Source organism: Syngnathoides biaculeatus, chromosome 2 (assembly GCF_019802595.1).
Source record: "Syngnathoides biaculeatus isolate LvHL_M chromosome 2, ASM1980259v1, whole genome shotgun sequence".
Taxonomy (NCBI): domain Eukaryota; kingdom Metazoa; phylum Chordata; class Actinopteri; order Syngnathiformes; family Syngnathidae; genus Syngnathoides; species Syngnathoides biaculeatus.
In genome coordinates, this window is record NC_084641.1 from 31,254,079 (window position 1) to 31,269,848 (window position 15,770).

At 49.0% G+C, this 15,770-nt stretch overlaps 1 protein-coding gene across 4 annotated transcripts in view; it reads left to right on the forward strand.

Moving 5' to 3' along the window:
- LOC133515309 (chemokine-like protein TAFA-2) overlaps positions 1-15,770 on the forward strand; it is a 54,607-nt gene extending 38,837 nt beyond the window's left edge. For 2 of the 4 annotated variants that reach the window (XM_061847763.1, XM_061800394.1), the window contains exons 3-4: positions 6,394-6,543; positions 9,595-10,224. In XM_061847763.1, coding sequence (XP_061703747.1) covers positions 6,394-6,543; positions 9,595-9,962 — 518 coding nt within the window. In that variant the 3' untranslated portion in view covers positions 9,963-10,224. Of the gene's footprint in view, positions 1-6,393; positions 6,544-9,594; positions 10,225-13,340 lie in introns of those variants that run through there. The other 2 variants (XM_061847772.1, XM_061847752.1) reach the window with 2 other exon arrangements.

A 15,770-nucleotide genomic window follows, 5' to 3' on the forward strand; every position in this document is an offset into this window, starting at 1 on the left:
TTTCTACACTCCACCCTGGACAAGGCTCACATTGACGCAGACAAGCTAATCCTAACCGTGCACATTCACAGCGAGACCGACTAGGCACTGAACCGCGCCAACTACGCCGAGGTCATCCATCCGTTATCTCGGTTGCTTATCCTCACAAGGGTCGCGAGGCGCCGGAGCCTATCCCAGCAATCTTCGAGCACGAAGTGGGCTTCGCCCTCCACAGGCCGCACGGAAACAAAAGCCTTCACACCTGCGGGCCACTTAGAGTCGGAAAGCGGAGTGCCCGGAGGAAAGCCACGCAGGCACGGGGAGAGCGCGCAAACGCACCGCCGGGGGCGGGATTTGAACCCCGCTCGGCAGAAATGACTCAGGCAGTCGTGCTAATGGGCCAATAAAGCTTCCAACGTTGTGGGATCAAATTTAGGACGCATGACCAAGGTATCAACAACTGAAGAATTGTCACTTTCGCCCGCCTCGAGTAAGCCCGAAAAGGCTCCACTTGGGCTGTTTGCAGATGCCGGCGCGGCGTATGCGGGACTGTCCAATCTTTCACGCGGCGTAAGCAGGATGATAGCCGGCCATTTATCACCATCTGCAAAGTGACAGCAACCACAACAATAACTCGCGGGTACGCGTACACGTTGCCGGTATTTATATCCGCACTTGTACACCGGCACCGCTGCTCAAGTCGCTTGACGTTTACGAGCGTGCGTCCTGATGATTCCTCTGACGGGAAGAGAATGCGGACAGAACGTGATCCTCATCAACATGCCCGCCGTGCGCCGGGTCCTGCCGACCGGAACCAGGGGGAGGTGGAAGAACACGATTTGCTTTCTGCTTCCTGCAGAACGATACGGAAAAACAAAAAAAAAGGGAGCCTGACGGTAGAAGAGAGAGACATCAGTCTACCCCCCCCCCCCCCAAAAAAAAAAAAAAAAAACACAACCAAAAAAGAAAGAAAGAAACGGCTGGCTGGAAAGCGGCTGAATGGGATCCAAGCCAGCGCCGAGATGTTTTCGATGACTTCCGATGAGGAGGGGGGAAGGAGAAGCGCTGCGAAATGCCCGCAGCGCTCGGAGGAAGTCACCTCGAGTCAGGAATTAGCAATTGACACAAGGTTTTATCAACATGAAGCTTGACCACGCGCACACGGCGAGGCGGTGAATGCCTCACTGGTAATGTTGCGTTAATACAGCTGAGCGGATCAACCTTTTCAATGCATTTGAAATTAGCGCACGACGCTGTAGCGATGGTGGCGGCGGCGGCGGGCCCGTCTAATACGTCAGGACGCACGGCGCCGGCGTTCGTACCTCTCACGACGGGTGTTGGTCTGGCAATGGAACGGAAGCGCATCGTGTCTGAAGTTCAGAAAGCAGTTTCTCCCTCTTTTCCTTGGCTGACATCTCCATTCTGGTGGGTGTGTATCTTGGCCACATGGGGAAATGTCATGCAGACACACGTATGTACTGCACGAGAGGCCCAGTTCCTCTCTTGGCTTCTCAGTACCACAGAGACGTTCGTCGTTCTTTCACAGACGGTCAATATTTGCCTGCGAGTACGATTATTTGGTCTGTCTACATGCTTTGCAGCACCCTTTTTGTTCAGGTCTCCATTGTTAAGCGGGTAACAACACAGTCACCTCAGTGCTAATTGTTAGCCCGCGTGCCTTTGGAGTTTCCCGTTGGATGCGAGTATTCAAGTAGCAGAGGCTGTGGCTGCTTTCAATGCGCTCTTTATTTTAGCTGTAGTTGGACCGGAACCAGCAAACAACTCAAAGCCTCTTTTGGAAGAATATTTAAGAACGATACCTGACGAGTTTCCACATTTTTGTGAAATGAGTTGAGTCGCTTGCCACCATCGAGCGCTCGGAACCCGGGTTTGCTCTCAAACTAAATCAAAGCAAAAAAAAAAAAAAAAAAAAAATCATGTGTCGGGGGGGGGGGGGGGTTCATATTTCAAGGCACCAACTGAAGTCGTCGGATATGTATGCATTACACACAGGTGCCAAACTCAAGGCCCGGGGACTAGATCCCACCCGCCACACGATTTGATGCGGCCCGCACACGTAAATCACCTGTGTCAACTTCCATGATTCATGTTCAAATCTGTCGTCAAATTTCAAATTGTCAGATCATAAATGATAACATTGAGATCTTGCAATTTACTCAAGATAGTTGAAAAGGCCATCACCCTTGATTTCTGATTCCAAAAAGTAGTTCATGAATTTTTTTTTAATGTGTAAATATGATGAGGCCGTCCAACAATGTTATGCTTTCACAGTCGTAACGGCTCCTCTGAGGGGAAAAAGCGGAACTCCAACGCGGCCCGCGACAAAAATGACTACTTCCAAATCGTACGTTTCCTTTTTGCCCAGCGCTAATACTCGCTATGTCATCCCTCCGCAAATGCGTATTGTGGATTTCCTCTGGCCGTGCTTTTCATACAGCAAAGCGTTTATCCTCATCCGCGAGTCAACGCTAACTGGTTCTGAATATGCGCATGTGTTCAGTGGCCCCGCATAATTATTCAGCACTTTTGCGTCTTCAGCTTTTCCACATGACGGTCTCGAGAGTTTCATTACCGGAGGGACATTAGTCTGTCAGTCTCCTTTAGGGCTCGCAAAGACCAAATGTATTCATGCGCACGAGTCATACGCGTCGGGAATTTATTGTGGAAGCAATTTTTGTCCTTCTATTAGCCTGTGCCCTCAAATAAAATGTACGTATAAAATATAAAAACAACCGGAATATTTAACCACAGCTGCAGCGGACGTAGAACGACGGAGGGAATCTGTCAAAGAGAATCAGACGTGGCAGCGAGCACAAAAAACTGGGCCGGCGCCGTTGAACGGGCGCTCTCGAACAGAATTTTAATTTGCCCTGACGCTCCCATCTCAGTGGGATGCAGTGTAATTATGAGCATAAATGGACGGATGAACGGGCGCTGACGGGAGAACGCAGGTGGGCACGGCCGTACGTCTGATTAACGAAGCGTTTGCAACGTGCGCTCCCTCTGTGAACACGTTACAGTCGATATTTAGCCATTCAACAAGTGCCTCTGATGAACCATACGTCATCACGCCTTCAGACGATATCAATTCAATAGTTTTGAGCGGCGGGAAACTGTTGGCCTGACAGTTCCGAGGTGCCCGGTTCAAACCCGGACCCGCCTGTGTGGAGTTTGCGTGTTCTCCCCCCGCGTGCCTGCGTGGCTTTCCTCCGGGTGGGCACATCCCAAAAACTCGCACCATTCATTGGCCTGTCGGTGGGACCGTGAGTGCGACTGTCTGTTTCCGTGTGCCCAGCCATCGGCTGGCAACCGGTTCAACGGTGTACCCACCTCCTGCCCCTTGACAGCTGGGATAGGCTCCAGCACTCCCGCCGCCCTGGTGAGGATAAGCGGCTGTGATGAATGGATGGGTGGATGGATATTCCTATTTTCCTTTCGGCTCCTCTGCGTGTCATCTCTTTTCCCCTTTAAGCCCCAACTGGCCTCACAACATTCATCCACCTTTTCTTTGGTCTTCCTCGCGCTCTCTCCATCCTCACCACCCTTCTACCAACGTAGTCACTCTCTCGCCTCTGAACATGTCCAAACCATCAGAGTCTGCTCTCTCTCTCTCTCTCTCTCTCTCTCTCTCTCTCTCTCACCTTGTCCTCACCCGACTTTGTCTGTCCCTCCAATGAGCTCATTTTTAACCCTTTCCGACCTGCTCGAAGCTCCGCATCTTGATTTCTGCTTCCTGTTGTCTCTTGATGCGTCCATCGTAGATGACCTCCCCCGCTGTTCTCTAAACTGTGCCCAGTCAACTCGCCACATCTCCACCTCAATTCGGAAAGACTTCCACCTGCCGACCTGTCGAGATCGCGCCCAACCTGTCCGTCACGTGGCCCCTCGCTTGGCCTTTGCCCAACGTGGCGCCTGCGTCCTTTCAGCGTCCCATTTCTTCTGAGCGAACCCTTTCCCGAATATGACGATTGGCTGTAGGTCGAACCAGCGTAAACTTTGAGGTGCGGCCACCGAGTACAAACAAGTATCACTCTGTGACGTAAAGTCTGATATCATAGAGTCATTTTTTTTGTCATTTGGGGGGAGCTGGGGGCACTGCAAATCATGAATAGAATTTCTACTCATTTCAATGGTCAAGGCGCTTTGAGTTACGAGCGTGGCCGGGGAACAAATTCGACTCGTATCTCGAGGCGGGTTCTTACTGCCCAGTAGGCCAAACATTTGTCTGCCCCCATTTTCAAGAGAAAGCACAAATGCAAAATGTACCCGCCAGCCAAAGCCCAACGTCAACTTGTATATGAAGTCAGGCAAGAGAAAAATATGGAGAATGAAAAAAAAAAAAGAAAAGAAAAAAAATGGCATGAATTCTTGTTCGCCCGTTTTCAACAAGTCACGGAGGATCTTTCGGAGGTTGCAACCGATCCCTGATGAGCACCAGCATAGTAGCCATGAAAAGGTGAATTTGAATCAACATTTTTGGGGGTCAAAAGACAAAAGTAGCCCTACAGCGTCAATGCTCGCTAGCAAAAAAGCAATCATAGGCACGTCGTCCTTACAAAGCAAGATGAGACAGAATCGTGTCAAGTTGATTTCGATCCCAAGGCCACCGTTCAGGGATGGACCACATCGGGCGGCATGGAACACCTCGAAGGAAAAGTGAGGCCAAAGTGGACGAAAACGCCCCCTTTCCACCTTTGATTTAAGGCCCCAGATCAACGATAACGTTTGCCCTGGCCGTGGACCGACAAAATCCTTTGCAAACCGGACCACAGCGAGTTTCAGGGAAGGAGAAGGACTTGAATGTGATGGGCAACAAAACGCGTCTTTTCAAGTGTTGCTGGCCGTAAATTTATGCCTCGGACTGCTGAACGCAAATCCTAGAAGGTCTGCCAATCCTCTTTTCCCGCTCGGTTCAATTTCCCCTCATCAAAAGGTGTGAAGACAAAAAAAAAAAAAACCCAACTTCTGCCTCCTGCACCACCAGAGCGCAGCTTTGCTGAGGTCCTTATCAAGCTAACGGGAGTAGAGTATGTCCATTTTCTAGTTTTTGCACACCGTGGACCAGCTGGAAAGGGTTGGCCTCACAGTTCTGAGGTCCCGGGTTCAATCCCGGCCCCGCTTGTGTGGAGTTTGCATGTTCTGCCCGTGCCTGCGTAGGTTTTCTCTGGGTGGGCACCGCGGTTTCCTCCCACATGCCAAAAACAAGCAACATTCATTGGAGATTCGAAATTGGCCCTCGGTGTGATTGTGAGTGCGATTGGTTGTTTGTCACCACGTGCCCTGCGATTGGCTGGCGACCAGTTCATGCGTCAAGGTGGAAATTTCACCTGCTACATCATCATTGTCAAAATACAAATACATTTTGTTGGTATTTATGATTTGGAGTACAATTTGCTACAGCCGACCGCAGCAGCACGTTTCACAAATACAATGCGTGGACGCGAGATGAAATAGCAATCCATCTAGCGACTGATCAATAGGTCCCGTGGAAGATGTTTTGGCACGCATGACTGTCATGGTAACGGTCATAAAAGCCAACTTGACCATCAGATTTCATCAATTCTTCTTCCACGCCCGTCATTAGCGAGAATATTACTAATTTGTTGGGGACGTCCTTTGTAGGAGACGCCGGGCGGCGTCAAAGTCAACATTTGATGACATGCATTATTAATTGATTATATTTGGCTTTGAATAAAATATAGAAAAGGTCACATTGTAAACCAAAGGGATCTGCGAGTCTCCGGAGAGAAAAGGTCATTGCAGTGCACCAAACGTCTTCCTCTGTGGATATTGGCCTCCATTTGTTCATTTGAAGAACATTCCGGACAGTCTTTATTTTGTTGCTTGGAGCTCGCAGGGTGGAAGCAAAATCAAATCCAAAAATGTTCCGTACGCTGCCGATGAACGTACTGGCTTTGGCGCACCAATCGACCCAGCGCGATAGTCCAGTGCAGGAAAGAAATGAGGAGGGAAAAGTCCTTTTGCCACAGGTCGGCCACTTCCCGGAGCTCCGTTCGCTCGCGTGACCTCCGCCCCCTTTTCCTCCATCTTGCCTCACTTTTAATTCTTCTTTCTCTCCGTGACTTTGTGCTCCACGTGACAAATGCACAGCAGAAAAATTTCCATATGCGTACGGGATCGCGGTGACCCTGCCGAGGCTTTCAAAAGCTCCTCGCGATGAAACGGAATGCTTTGTTCCCGACTGAAGTCGCGGTGCCTACACGAAGTCGGATCGAGAACACGCCGCGTCGTCCTCTTCCGTACTGCACTGCGGAGCGCCGTCCAGCTATTTTCAATACGCGAGTCACGTTGCGCCGTTATCGTCTGCTCGCGGCGAGCGCGGAGCCAGACCTGATGTGATGCGAAGCGAGCTGTCCTGTGTTCCGTTCGCAGTTCACGTGAAGGCGGGCACGTGCGAGGTGATCGCCGCTCATCGCTGCTGCAACAAGAACAAAATTGAGGAGCGATCGCAAACGGTCAAATGTTCCTGCTTCCCCGGACAAGTGGCCGGAACTACTCGGGCCATGCCCTCTTGTGTCGACGGTACGTTACCGCCGCAAGTGCACTTCTTCCATGCGCTTCTGTTTGCTGCTTGTTGGATTTTAGCGGTTTGCGATCACACAGCAAAAGCAGAACTTGGTCCACGCTCACTCCTTGACTGTAGCTGGCCGAAGAAGGTCTCGGTCTCCGAGCGACAGCGTTTGCCACGCTTCCTCCTCAGCCCACAAACGTTCGATCGAAATCGTCACTCGCAGGCAGGCAGGCAGGCAGGCAGGCAGGCAGGCAGGCCCGTCCGCTATAGCAAGGACTTCAAACTTCAGGTAGTTCACGTCAAGTGCATCATCCTTTTCATTGTCTCATCGTTTAGGATTTTGTCAGTCGTGCAACCGGTACCTGTCCTCCTAATTCAGTTTTACAGGCAGCCAAAGAAAATCTGCGCACTTGAATTGTTCTTGTTTAATCATTTTAATCTGAAGAGGTGCGACGGCAAGTTGGGGGAAAATCTCCCTTCCTGTGTCTGCGCAATCGATGGAATCCCAGACCACGAAGCTTGCGGGTTTGTTTCTGTTTTCAGAGCGCAGCAGATAAACCGAATGTGTCAGTCAGATCGACAGTAGGTCACAACGCTCCAACTTTTGGTTTCATCTCCGTCTCTGAGCTTTGCACTTTAAAAACGACGCATTATGAATAAGCTCGGAGAACTTAGACAGTAATGGTAGATCTTTGTAAATGGAGAAAAATGCTTTGTGTACATCAAAAACATCTGTTTTAACGTAGCGACAAAATCCATGTCATTTTTTTGACGCGTCTCTATCATTTTCAGAATCAGAATCAGAATCAGCTTCAATGGCCAAGTGTGTAAAACCACACAAGGAATTTTTCTCTGCCCTGCTGCGACATTCGGAACAAAGAACAAGAGACACTGAGTTAATGGGACCGATTCCTTAGGAGAGTCACAGACGTGCGAGATGCAGAGTCTTCTTCATTTCGGACAGTCAAGAGTGCGTCATTTGGTGCAGCTTATATACAGAGTTCACCTCAAACTGCTGAACCAATCGTGTGATATATCACACGGATACGCACAGTGGTTGGACCAGAAGGACGTCAGGTTGTGCCCCAACAACAGCACGAGGCAGAAAATTGTCGGTTCGCTGATCAACAATTTCATGACTTCATTCCCAGAGAAGGAAAAAAAAACACTTTGAATGGCTGCTACTTTTGAGTCGCACTGATCGGTCGCGCTTTCCCGACGCCGGGACGTGGAGGGTCCGAAAGGATCCTGCCCGCTCTGGACTCAGTTCGCGTGGCGTGCAAGTCTTCAGTAGCGGGTAGAGTGGTGGCGACAATCCGTTCAGTGGTTTGGATGAGCGCCGTCTCAGCAGCTCTTGTGACAGGTCAAAGGTGACTATTCACAACTATCTAGTTCCAAAACTTTGGAACAATTCTGCCCTGACAGCACTTGCGGGGGAGGTTGACGCGCTCAAACTACTTTAAATGCCAAAAGACTTTGCAAGGCTGCGACTCTCATAAGGAATTGAATGCCTCTTCTTTTTTGTTCTTGTTCATTTGTTAGTTGTTTTCGCTCGTTCTGCATGTCGTAGCAGGGCGCCACCGACTGCCGGAGACAAATTCCTTGTGTTGTTGTTTCATACTTGGCCGTCAAAGCTGATCCTGCTCCTTTCTCCAAATCGCTTCTCTCCATGCAAGAAAAAAAAAAAAAAAAAATCAATCAATGTCAGCCCTCTTAATCGAATAATGAATCTGTCACCACATCAGTTGCTTCCATTTGCACTGCGTGTCCCATTATAGTTGTCCATATCGTCTAACTGCTCTTAATGTTCACCGAATACAGAAAGCTTGAATGAATACATCCCATATACTGTCGATGTATATAGGATAGTACGTGTAGTATTTGTTACTTAATCCTGATGTAATTTCAGGTCTTACGCGTGAGAATGAATGTGTAGCGCCGGAGAAAAGGAGTCGGAGGCGGAGTGTCGGACACAGGAACAGAACTTGCTTTATTGGTCGACATCACCAAACTACTCGCATAACGGCGGGAACTCCGGAAGCGCAACAACAAAAACAGTCCGCGCGGAACCCCGCACCCCAACTCGAGGTCCCGCGGGTGAATTATGTAAACACCACAAATGCAGAAAAAAATTAGCACAGCAAAATGAGCTATGTACAATTATGACATACATAAAATGATAACATAGACATAATGTCAACCCAACTGAAAGACTGAATGTCACGGTAAAGACAGCAGCGTAAAAGTAACACATGTATCCATTTAATTGACCGCAGAACTTTTCAACTGCTGGCGTGCGCAACGTCCTTAAAGAGCCGAAATATACGCAGACCCGAAGAGAGTCTGTCGGTCGCTAGGCAGGCGGTAGCAGGCAAAGGTGGCCGCAGCATGACTCAAACACGCGATGAGCAAGAAATCTTCGATGTAAAGCCGCTCCGTCGGAAACAAAAACGCTCCTGGGAATGGCGCTTGCTTCAGGGGACCCGTCAACCGCTTTGTCGCAATTGAAATGTTCATCCTCGCAATTTCCAGTCGTGCGCTCATTCAAATTTCATCCAATATTCACTGACTGAAGAAGTATTATTCCCCCTCGCCGCGATAACGGATCACGAGGCGTCTTTCCGAGCGCTTGGCTGCCATGTTTGCCGTGCGTGCGTTCCTTTTGCTCTGATGTGGGGTGTGGCGGACAAATCCGCTCGCAAGCCCGAACGATGGCGACGAGCTCGGCTGTCCGGCGCACAATAGTTGGCCTCCGCTTTTGTCCTTTTTGGACCTGCGTCAACGTACGCTGAATATGCAAATGCGTCGCTACATCACCGATCAGTTCACTCTATGAAAGCCACACAGATAGACGTCAGAACTAAGAAAATGTGTGGCAATAGTTTGAATATGAAAGAAAATGACATTTGCGTCGTTTGCACGAGGAATCCCTCTACGCCGTCTACGGAGACTGAATGAGAGCGCAGAGTGTGTGTCAATGTCTCTACGAACGTTTTCAGTCGCAAAGTCAGAAGGGAAAGTCAAAGACAAACCAGGGCATCCTTGTTGACTTTTGTCGCCAGCCTCCATCGTTGCGCAGAAGTGGTGGTGCCAGATGGAGCCGTGTATGGAAGGGGAGGAGTGCAAGGTTCTTCCGGACCTCACCGGGTGGAGCTGCAGCACCGGCAACAAAGTCAAGACGACAAAGGTGGACCGACGTCGTCCGTGCTTGTTTTTCTCTCCCGCTGAAACGATTGGTCTCTCACTCTCAAAGAGACAAACGTTCTCTCCCTGCTTGTCATGCGCTAACTGGAAGAAAAAAAAATACGATCGTAGCCTGGTATTTGTTCTGCTCTCGCGTTGCAGATATGTTTGTATGCAAATCTTTTTTTTTTCTTTTTCTCGATGCCATACGATGCACTCTCGCGTCGTGTTCCGTCCTCCTTCCTAACCCAACCGGACTCTTCCTCCTTACGTGCGTCGGAGGATTTGTGTGCATGTTTGTGTTCTTCTTCCCCGTGTTTGTCTTTTTGTGCGCGTGGAGTCCACGGCTGCTCTTCGGCGATTCCTGCTCGGAACCGCACGTCACGCCGGAGCGTTGGACTGAAACGCCCCAGCCGTCGCTGCACAACTGACCTCTCTTTCTGTCCTCCATCCCACTCTCTACCTCAGGGGTGCCCAGCCTTTTTTTTTTTTTTACCCCAAGATCTATTTCTCAACGATCCAAAATTCCAAAAGACTACAGGAAGTGGTTGGAGTCCCACCCTGCCAGCAACAAACCTCGGGAGGTGTGGCAGGGTCGGGAAAGCCTCACGAACTTCAGAGGCTGTGATGCAAGCCAATCATTACCAGAAGAGCTCAACAGCTTCTTTGCTCACTTTGAATCAATTCAGCGACACAAAGGTTCTCCAATGGTCCCCCCAGCCCCACTCCACCCCTTACCAGGCTCACAATAAGTCTCCACGTATTGTACAGGAGCACAAAGTGAGACGTGCGACCCCATGTGCCCACCGCTTCTCCCTCTGGTCCGATACCAAATTCCCTTTTTCATCAGGAGTTAAGTTCCAAACGCAGTAAATGGAACCTTGCCGGAGTCGCAGACTCGCAGTGTCGAGTCGCACACCCTCACCCTCTGCAATTGACGCTTTCCATGTCACGTACGGTACTTGTGCACGTCCTCCGTTTTTGAAAGAGCACATTTTTCACTTCAGATGGTAATTGTCATGCAAATGTTCTCCAATACATTGTTTTCTAGCGCCAAAAGCAAAAATGCAGGACGAGTTTCAAGGAACTAAAAGAGGCAACTACTGTAGTGCATAAGTTGGGTGGAACAAATGGAGTGTGCGCAGCGCTAGGACGTCGTTTCCTCTATCGCAGTGATTTTGTTGGCTCAATCGGTCGCTTGGAGAGTTCTGTTGAATCTGAAAGCAGAGGAAAGTTTCAGACTTTTCTTTCTCACCGATTACGATGAACCCGGAAAGAGCACGTAAACAATCGTGTCGTGTGTTGCGTCCACGTCTTTGAGCCGTGATTTGCGGGGCCGAGCACTGGCTGGGTGTCGACGTGCACATTGTGTGACGCGCGATACATTTGCCATATGATCAACAGCCTCGTTGCGCTCGAGGCTGAGGCGGAGACGCTCGGGCCCCCGGATCAATATCGTTCTTATCGTCCCATGAAGACCTGCTCGTAAATTGAAAGAGACGACGAACCGAGAGAGAGCGCGAGATGAGAGGCGGGCACGATGAGAGCTGTAAAAAGAAAAGCAGGACCACGGTAGCAATACAAAATGAGCGGCCACGCGAATACCAAAGACGGAGGGTGGGAGGACCATCTGGCAGTCAAGAAAACGCCTCAAAAAGCAGAGCAGGTTTTGGCACTCTGGGCCCTTTGCTTGATCCCTGGATGGGAGCAGAGAAGAGGAGGAGACGACAGACGACAACTCGCTAAATGCCAAACGGTCTCGTGTGCGCGAGCCGCTGAGCTGGGAGACTTTGCGCTCACGTCAGATTGCGTTTTGCATCCCGAGACCCCGTTTTGGCTTGCCATTCTTCAGTAATCGGCGCTGCAACACGGAAAACAAAACACCGGAGAAAGTCGGCTTTTCTTGAAAAGGAACAAGTCAAGTGGCTGCGAGTTGCCACTTTTCATTGTTGAAGCCCAAAGACTGTCCGTCCTTCGGGGAGCGGTTTGTGACCGCACGCTTAACCCACAATGCACTGCGCCGGTAAAACTGTATTCTGGACACGTGCATGAAAAGTAATGTCCGACAATCCGCACAAATAGTGCGGCGACGCTATTGCGCGCACCGTCACCGAGCATTGCGTACTCCAACAAAGGGGGAAAAAGTACGACACGAAAGAAATACTGACATCGGAAATCGACACCTATATTTATATATTTTGCATTTTTTTTTTCATTGTCCCATACAGTAATGATATGTATTTATTTTCAAATGCTTCTATCTATCTATCTATCTATCTATCTATCTATCTATCTATCTGTCTGTCTGTCCGTCCGTCCGTCCGTCCATCCGTCTATCTATCTATCTATCTATCTGTCCATCTATCTATCTATCTATCCGTCTATCTATCTATCTATCTATCTGTCCATCTATCTACCTACCTATCTGTCTATCTATCTATCTATCTATCTATCTGTCTACCTATCTGTCTATCTATCTATCTATCTGTCTGTCTGTAGGGACGCGTCCGTCCGTCTGTCCATCCATCCATACATCTATCTATCTATCTATCTATCTATCTATCTATCTATCTGTCCATCTATCTACCTACCTATCTACCTACCTATCTGTCTATCTATCTATCTGTCCATCTATCTACCTACCTATCTACCTACCTATCTGTCTATCTGTCTATCTATCTATCTATCTATCTATCTATCTATCTATCTATCTATCTATCTATCTATCTATCTATCTATCTATCTATCTATCAATCTATCTATCTTTCAGGTTATCTTACGGTTAGCTTGAAAAGCGGCGTCACCAACAAACAAAGGAGGATCCACTCGTGTAGTCTGCTCAGTCCAATCGGGCCACCCGCGAGCACATTCGCACACAAGTAGATTCGCGCCTAAAGGAACACGGCACCTGAAATAACAGCCGGCTGAGCGATCGCAAGCGCGAAACGCGCATTGGCGTGACAACAAACGCCTGTGGACTCTCAGATCGGGCACGGGATCAGATGCCTGAAGTCATTGGGAACGGACCCCGGCACTGAGGCGGGCCTGATACACTAGAACCGCCCCGGCTGCCAGCTGGGGAACAAAAAAACGAAAAAAAAAAAAAAAAAAAAAAGCTTTTTCTGTGCTCTGCGGGCGACGGCTGGCCTTCGACGCTCGGCCGACTCCCGCGGCGGGGGGTGAGGTACGGGAGGACCGGCTCGTGTCGGGCTGACGGAGGAAAGCCGGTGGGACTCGTGGCAAAAAGAGGTGTGCCTGGAATAGGCGGAAAACGGATCTCTTACGCGACCCTCTCGAGTGACACGAGCTGGTAGGCGGCGAAATGGCTTCAGAAAGGGCGCACGGGCAAAGAAACGTGGAAACGTAGGTGAAGAGGGCGGCGGTCTCCGCAAACACGCCCAATGGGACGGCGAAAGCGAGGCTGCCGGCAGCTGCGGCGTGTGCTCGTTGCTCCGCTTTTCTTTACTTTCAAAGACGAGTGCCGCTCGCCGTAGCAAGTGATGTGTACCAGATGTTTTTCCATTCTCTCTCTCTCTCTCTCTCTCTCTCAGTTTTATGCAACTTACAAAGCTTTTCTGGGGTGTTCCAGAAGTTTGACCCACTTGTTTTGCCATTTGTTTTGTAGGTGACGCGATAGTTCAAAAAAAAAAAAAAAAAAAAAAAAAAAAAAAGAAAGCAGAACAGCGCGGCGGATGCCGTGTTGACACAACGCGGCACGGGACCCCCAAGCACGGTGCGAGCGGACTCTGACGGACTTCGGTGAAAATTTCCTTTCCTTTTTGTCCGAAAAGACAAGACTCAAACGGCCGCCGAGTACTGCGGAAAAGGAGATCTTTTACTCGGACAGCAACTTTGAAACGTGAAGACGAGCGGCTCGAGGAGCTTTTTCCCTCCAGCACGCCGTATTATTCAAAGCTCTTTCTACTATGACTTAGTCGTGTTCCGTTTACACGGGCCAGAATTGTGGGCCGGGGTTCTGATGTGAAGCATCACAGGAAACATTCAAACGGCTTCAAATGTTTCCCAGTGACGAAAGCTTTCCGTCAACGTGGCAACATTTGACCTGGAAATGTTTGCTATTTCTTTTGTAGCGGGCCGTCTTTTTTCTGTTCTGGCTTGAGTTTAGGCTGAATATCCAATATGAAATATTATGGTACACGTGTAAAAATGCTCCATAGATTCAGTGAGACGAAAGTGAATTGATGCTCAAATGGTTTTAATATCTGTGTTTTGAAACACCAGTTAACTGCTATTGAGTATGTGTCAGTATTATATGAAATCAATAAAGCCTTTCAAAAGAAAATGGAAATCTCTGTCGTTCCACGTGACAACTCACAATATAGCAGAATGATTCAATTAGTAAATGTCGGATGAACCCTCCAAAACGGGGGGTTTGCTTAATTCAATGTCAAAGAACTGGAATCAAAGATCAAACTAATTACATTGAGATGATAACCGTAAAGTTCTTTCTGAAGAAAGTTCTTCTCTTTTCTCTGTCCAACATTGAAACACAAATAATCTCGTACAATATTACAGTTTATTTTTGTAGTCCATTGTCAGGTAGTCAGATTTTTGGTAGTTTCCGTACGGTGTCCCTCAAGGGTCAATTCTAGGTCCTCCTCACACTTGATTTAAGGATCGTCCACCTTTTACAGTACTGACTATACTTAACTTTGTAGATCTGCCTGCAACCAAATACTAGTTAGTAGTCTCAACCTCTCTGGTGGTAAGTGAACAAACGTACACTTCATTACCAACATGAAAAATGTCATTGCTCGGGTTCACCGTTCACTGGAAATAATAAGCTATATGTTTGGTATTACTGTCATTCAAAGTTTCAAAAACGGCATCCACAACGCACGTCAGCAGCAATTGCCTAAACTGTTACATGGTACCGCTTGAACAACATAAATGGAGTTCTCCTTTCTCCGTTCCGCTTTCAAACGGCAAGTTTAAACCTCGATGATGTCCCTTTCTACGTTATTAACGTTCATGTACAAGAGCAACGACTTAGCTATTTTCGGCACGTGTCATTACATGTGATCTGACGACTGCAACGTTTCTTCCAAATCATCACGTTTGACAAAAGATGAAAAGAACTTCTGCTCTCTCGTATGACTTGCTGCAGTTACGCCAGGTGCATGCAAGTTTCAAAATAAAGTCTTTAAACGACACGAGAGTTGTAGGATGCGCGATCGCTGCGGATCCAGACAAATGCTCTATTTACAAAATATCCTCAGCGCAGGTCGAAGGGGATTTCTTTGTATTTGACTGATTGATGACGGTTTCACTTTCCCAAGGATTTCAGCGGACTTTTGGATCCCAATAAAAAGTCAACAGAGACAAGCGACCCTGCGGGGGGGGGTGCAAATAACTTGGAGACGTATCCCTCCCCACAGTTGAGCGTACTTAACCCCGCTGTACCAAAACTTGGAGGTGGTCCATCGTGAGACGGGAAGCTGGCATCTCACGAACCTCCCGAGATACGTTGAGCTTCCTCTGCTCGCTTTGCTGTGCTTCTGAAAGCCGTTTTGCCAGCTCCCACCGGAAGCCACGCTCGGCTCAGGTAGTCGCCGCGCCGCCGCTTTTACTCCCGGCCCGTCGCCGTGCGACGTTTCGCGGCCGACGACGCTCTGGCACGGTGCGCTTCGTCTGCCGCAGAATGCGCGGAGCGCAAACGTGCTCGGAAGATGTCCGGCGTCCTCCTTTCTTCAGTTTTTGCACGTCAAGATTGGAACCGGACCTGAGGCTACAGCGGACGTCACACGAGAAGTGCAACTAGGAAAGGAAAAAACACGATAATTGCAGCGGACTGCTGCGTTGAAGGCTTCTGCCACTGCACGATGACGACTTTCATTTCAGAGCATTCTTTTTCCCGGTTTGCAAGAACCAATCAGCCACGTCAGCTTTGGGAAAATTGTCCTTTCATCGCCGCGCACTTCCGCAAAACTTTTCATTCCCGCCATCGGGAGGAGCTCGACGGCGACTGCTTGCCTGGCGTTTCTGATCTTCACCAAGAAGGCAAGTATTCATCTTGTCACGCGTGAATGTGACA